The 5,817-nt window shown below is 66.0% G+C and overlaps 1 protein-coding gene across 1 annotated transcript in view; it reads right to left on the bottom strand.

Annotated features, from left to right (window-relative positions):
- IL21R (interleukin 21 receptor) overlaps positions 1-4,874 on the bottom strand; it is an 18,465-nt gene extending 13,591 nt beyond the window's left edge. The window contains exons 1-2 of the mRNA XM_025193589.1: positions 4,746-4,874; positions 584-655 (exon numbers count right to left, since the gene is read on the bottom strand). Of these exons, the coding sequence (XP_025049374.1) occupies positions 584-655; positions 4,746-4,755 (82 nt within the window). The 5' untranslated portion in view covers positions 4,756-4,874. The remainder of the gene's footprint in view (positions 1-583; positions 656-4,745) is intronic.
- Positions 4,875-5,817: the final 943 nt, after the last annotated feature.

Here is a 5,817-nt window from a genome sequence, read left to right as displayed (position 1 = left end):
CTGGGCCCTGGAGCTGGCTGGGCAGGGACGGGCGGCTCGTAGACCCAAGGATGCTCTAGCTCAGGTGTGAAACAAGCCCAAGGCTGCAGTGAGAGGCGGAGGGGGCACTCTCGCCACGCAGCTGTTTCCTGAAGAGGCCGCTCGTGCCGCCTGCTGCTCTCCGAGCTGATCCCTCAGCGCGCCAGCCCTGGCCCAGCTGCCTGGACCCGTGACACGGGGGCGCGGGTGCCCAGGTGCACAGAACTGGGCCAGGGCCGGGCACAGCCGAAGACCCTGGCAGGCCGCTCCAGAGGTGCAGCGCTGGCAGGCCCTGGCCCTGGCCCTGGCCTGCAGCCGGGATGCCAGTGGTGGTTTGAACTCACTCCCGGGGGAAGAACCATTTCTGCTACGAGTCCCACAAGCCCAGCCTACACAGCGGGGCACGCGGGTGGGGACAGCGTAACGCCCAGCCCAAGCCTTCACCCAGCAAGCCCCAGCTCCGGCCCATTCGCTGCTTGGCACCAGGTGCACCAGCCTCAACACAACGCTTGGTCAGACGTGAGGCCTCCCGGGCGCGACAGCCGGGGGAGAACCGGGAACTTACTGTGCTGGAGGAAGAAGAAGGCAACAGCCTGGAGCCACAGCACGTTCCTCATAATGATCCCCGGTGGCTGCCCTGAAACAAGGAGACACAGCCTCAGCCCCGCTGCCACACACTGCCAGTCCTACGTGGCAGCAAGGCTTGCGCTGACTTGCCCTGTGGCTCAGGGAGCGAGCAGATAGCCACGGTGCAGGACCCGCTCTCAGCTACACCCAGGGCCTTGCTGCTTGCTGAGTTCCTGTGGGTAGAAATGCCTTTGAAGAGAGAGCAACAACACTGCTGCACCCGATGCAGGTGCTTGCATGGGTACAGAGCCAGCTAGGCAGACAGCACAAACGTCCCGACGGGCAAGGAGCTGCAGAGAGCAGCTGAGCAATCTGGCCATTCGGCCCACCGAGGTCTCTCCCTCTCGCTGTGCACTGACACCCCCGGCAAGGGGCCCCGGGGACGCACGCTGGACCTCCCCTCTGGAAAGGGGAGGGGAGCTGGCCAAGCTCCGCGCCACAGAACGCACGAGAACAAAGCGAAGCGTGCAGACAGACACACAGCTCTGCTGCTCTGAGACGCGGCTTCGTGCTCGTGCTCGTGCGTGGGCATCAGCTCCGCCGCTGTGCGCGTTGTGCGCGCCGCTCCCTTCTGCAGCAAGCGATGCTGTACTGTGCCCGCGTGTCACTCCGGGATAAGCGACCTGTTCGGTTTCTACGTATCGGGGGATACAGCGGACAGACAAACCAGTTACAGTGCTTCAGCTCAAACACGCAAGCCCCTTCCCCATGCCATCTGTCCAGACCAAAAGGCAGCGTCTCCTGCATCGCAGGATGTGGGATAATCCCTGAAAGACTCTTGTGATGGGTTTGGATGAGAGTCCACAGCGGTGGATTGCGAGGACCAAGAAGGCTGATCGGATCGTTTCTGAACATGTGTGACACGACATGACACCGCACGGCACACACGTGCCTCTGCTTGCCCCCCAAACCAGCTACCCTAGTCATCCTTGGCCTGGACTTTCTGCATGTTTAACATTGCTCGTTATGCAAATGCAGACATTTACATGGAAAGTGTTCATGCTCAAATCCCCGCAGGGCTGGGGCTGTTGCTACCCTGCCTGCCAAAGCCTGTGACAGGCTGGCCCCGGCCCCGGCCCCCGACACGGACCGCGGGGCACCGCGGCTGGGCGCTGCAGGGAGCCAGAGCGCACGTGGCCTCGCCGGAGCGCTCGCCCAGCCCTCTCGCCGTGGGCGTGGGACTGCCCACAGCATCCCAGGGGGCCAGGGCGGTGCCTGGGCCGGCCCCACCTCCCTGTCGGAGAGGGGCGAGCTTGGGCAGCCTGCAGCTCCGCGGCTGGGTCCTGCGACCCCACGAGCTCAGCCCCCAGGATGCAGCTGCTCCCGTCTTCCCCAGGGCCTCGGCAGAGGCGAGGCGGCCGAGACCCCCCCCCCCCCCCCGGCCCCCCCCGCCGCTCCCAGCCCCCACGACCTCTCAGCAGCGGCCTCTCACCAGGGGAATATTTGCGTGGTGTCAAAACTTCCCAGCTTACTCAACCCGTGAAAGCAAAATCATTTTAGCAGCTGCTGAAAAGCCCCTCTGGCGCCAAGCTGGGCTGAGGCTGTTGCTGAAACGGGGCACCCCAGCGGTGCCCTGCCCCAGGGGGGCAAATCCCATCCCACCCGGGTGGTGCCCCCCGGGCTCCGGGAGCTGGCACCCCTCGGCCAGGCCCTGCTCCCGGGACCGGCCCTTGCGCTGTCAGCGCCGGGGCTGGCCCGATGCTCAGCGGAGGTTGCCTGAGCTCCCCGGGCCGCTCCCCTGCACCTGGCCCTTCATGCACCCTCGACCCCCAGGAAAACACCCCTGGGGTGCCGGTTCCTTCTCAGCTCCTCACCGAGCGGTCACTGCTGCAGGTGCTGTTTCTACTGGTACTTTCCGCAGTTCCCCAAACTTCGAGCGCACTCAGCCCTTCGCACCCCCTGCCCCGGCCCCTGGCGCCGGTGTCCAGCTGGGTGTGCAGACACCTCCTCTGGGAGAGAAGCCCCTTCTCTGCTGGCCACTGCAGGCTGCTTTTGCCCTCTCTTCCCTGGACATGACTGCAGCCATGGGAGGGAGCCGGCCCTGGCCCCCGCTACTCTGCGGCTCCGGGCAGGTCTCTGGGTCCCTGCGGCTGTGGGTGCTACAGCCAGAGGCTGGACTGGACCGTGCCAGCACCGGGGCCCGGACCCTGTACTGCGGAGAGGTCACGGGAGCTGGGCAGAAGAAGCAGGCCCCTGCCTCTGAGGGCGCTCGCTCAGAGGCCCTGGGCCAGGGTCGTGGCGTCTCCTCTCCTCCATGGCTTCCTTCTCCCTCTTGCAAGTCTCCCCTATGATGCCAGGGCCTGGTGCCTCCAGCTGCACGCAGGCCTCCAGCCGCTGACCCTGTGGCCGCACCAGTGCCTGGCCTGGCTCGGCCTCCTGCTGCCGCCTTATGGCCACCCGCAGCAGCCCCCTCCTCAGATCTCCAGCTTGCCCCCGTGCCCCGTAGACGCCGTGCCCAGGCAAACTCCTGCCCCGCCTTGGCCGCTCGCACCGCCCTGGCTGCCGTCCCTCTTGTCTTGGCTGGGGCACCAGGCGCTGCCCGAGGGCCGGCCAGTCCCAGCCTCCAGCGCACCGGGCTGTTCCTGCCCTCTCAGGTGTGCGGGGCAGGTGCGGCACGGGCCACGTGCCTGGGTGCCCCTCCTCTGCTCGGCCAGCGCAAGGAGCTGCCCTCCCACCGCCCGTGCGAGATGCTGTCCTGCGCTGCGAGCCCCAGCTCCGAGCCCATGCAGAGAGAAGCGTCATCAAGGCCACGGGGCTGCGGGGAGGAGTCAGCGCCCAACCCCTGGGCCAGCAGGGCACAGGCCGTGGGGACGGGGCAGGTGCGGCGCCGACGGCGCAAGGGCTCAGCACTGAGGAAGGGGATTCAGGGGCCCCGCCTGGATGGCAGTGATGGCACACGACTAAGAAAAGGAAATGTAGCCTGAATATCTGAAAAACGTCCCGGCATGGAGGGGAAGGGTCCTCGCCTGGGACAGCCTCGGGTCCCCAGAGCCTCTTGCACGGCACAGCTGGCAGCGGGGCTCGGTGCCCCCTGGAGCCAGGGCCACAGCCACGGTCCGTCTCCCCGGGGCGCGGACTCCGCTCCAGGGGCAGAAGAGCGGAGGCGGGAGCAGCCCCGGTGTCCCTGCCGCGCTAGTGGCGGGACCAGCTCACGACTTTGACAGAAGCAGCTGCTGCCCTGAGCCTGCTTGCCCCCAGCACGCTGCGGCACTACACCCCAGGCAGGCCTCCGCCCGCTCTGCGGTGTTGCCTTTCCACCCGATTCCTAACCTCCTACGCAGCCTTGCCTTTCCCCACGTCCCTCCGCCTGCTGCCCACCTCTGTGCTGAGCTGGAGGGATGGCGTGGCATGGGTCAGCTGGTAAGGAGCCAGGGGCTTGCTTCCTCACTCTGCCACTGCGCTACCGCATGACCTTGGGCAAGTCACTTCCTCTCAACGTTTCAGTTTCCCTGTCTGAGATGGGGAGTCAGACACGGATGGACCGCCCATGCCGGGAGCTGGGTGGGCTTCAGCCTGCACGAGTGGGGCACGGTCAGCGATACCTGGTGCTGAGCTGGGAGACACGGAGAAGCCACCTCCACCGGGCTCGAGTCTGCTGATGCTAATCCTGCGTTTGGAAACGGCCATCTGCACTGTGTGGACGTGTGTTTCTCTCTGCTCTCCAAAGAAGCCTCACTAAAAATGTCAGTTATAGAAACTCAGAAGAAACGAGGAAGGGAATCTAAAATCCCCAGGGCACAGAGAAAATAATTTCTGTTAGAGCCAAACCCAGGACGATGACCAGAGGCGGGCAGGAGAGGGCAGTGAAAAGTGACCGAGTGAAACACCGGGGCAAGGATTCGCCCCGAGCACTGAGCTTGGAGGCCAGCGTGTGCTACAGCGATGCAGAGCCCCGGCCATACGGCGAAAGCAACAGGGAAGGCACCCGGGAGCCAGAATGACCCGTAGTCTGTCCAGCGCAGGCCAGCGTGCACGCAGGCAGGGCACGGGCACAGTGTCAGCGACAAGAAGAGCCAAAAGGCAGCCAAGAGACCAGGCACCGGCACGCTGCTCCCAGCTGGCAGCGAGCTCGGCGGGAACCGGCAGAAACATGACATTACCTTGCCTCATGCGCTCAGCCGTCCATGCAGCCTCCCAGAGAGTCCATCGGGCCCGGCCGGGGCCGGGGCCAGGGCCAGGGCCAGGGCCGCGGCAGCGACCGAGCGCACGGGAGCTGCAAATCAGGTGGAGCTCATCGGCACCGACTGAGCGAAAACCAAAAAAGCAGCGCGCGCCGTTCTGGAATCCACACGGCAACGGCAGCTGACGTCAGCCTCGTCTCAGTATTACTGTGCAGGGACGGGAGGATGTGGTGAGGGCATGAAAGGCAGTGAATGAGCTCTGACACCCACACTACTCCTCGCTCTGCTGTCTGCTTTTCTATGTGAGAAAAGGGTGGGAGAGCAAATAAAAACCCACCAGGCCAGGCCGTTGAAGGGTTATCAGAAGTGGGTATGTACTGTGATGCCACTGAGTTCAGCAGCCAGAAGGTGCTGGGGCCGGGCTCCCTGCCAGGACACCACAGAACCGGTTATAATTAACGGTCCAAACGGGCACCATCCACCTGCCCGGCCATGGCCCGAGAGCGGGCCCGAGGGCTCCCGCTGCCCGGCTGGCCGGCCGGCACAACCGCGGGGAAGGATCGCTGGGAGGCACGGACACGGGGAGCCAAAGACCTCAGACCGCAGGGAGGGGTTTAGTGCAGGCAGAAGCGAGTGTGGTCTGGACCCTGTCCAGGCAGAGAAGAGCCAGCGCGGCAGCCTGACTCAGCCGAGCGGCCGCTGGCCGGGCGCGTGCCACGGCCCGTGCGGGGCAGCTCAGAGCAGCGCGGACCCTGCCTCCTCCTGGCCCGCCGGGCTGGGCCGGGCCCGGGAGAGCCCCTGAGGGGAGCCGAGCCGAGCCAGGGGGAGGATGGGGTCAGGATGGGGGTGGCGGAGGGAGCAGGTGCTGCAAGGACTGTTGTGGGGGGAGCGGGGCCGGGCGGTGACCAAACGGGCTGCCTCTTCCGCCCCTGCCAGGGGAGCAGGCCTAGCACCACCCTGGGCACACACGGGGCCCTGGGGCGTCCCGACGCACACCGCGGGGCCGTGCGGGCTCTGGGCTAACGGCCACGCAGCCAGGAGACGAGCCTGG

This window comes from Alligator sinensis, unplaced genomic scaffold (genome assembly GCF_000455745.1).
Source record: "Alligator sinensis unplaced genomic scaffold, ASM45574v1 scaffold1269_1, whole genome shotgun sequence".
NCBI lineage: Eukaryota > Metazoa > Chordata > Crocodylia > Alligatoridae > Alligator > Alligator sinensis.
This window is presented reverse-complemented; position numbering and strand designations above follow the sequence as displayed.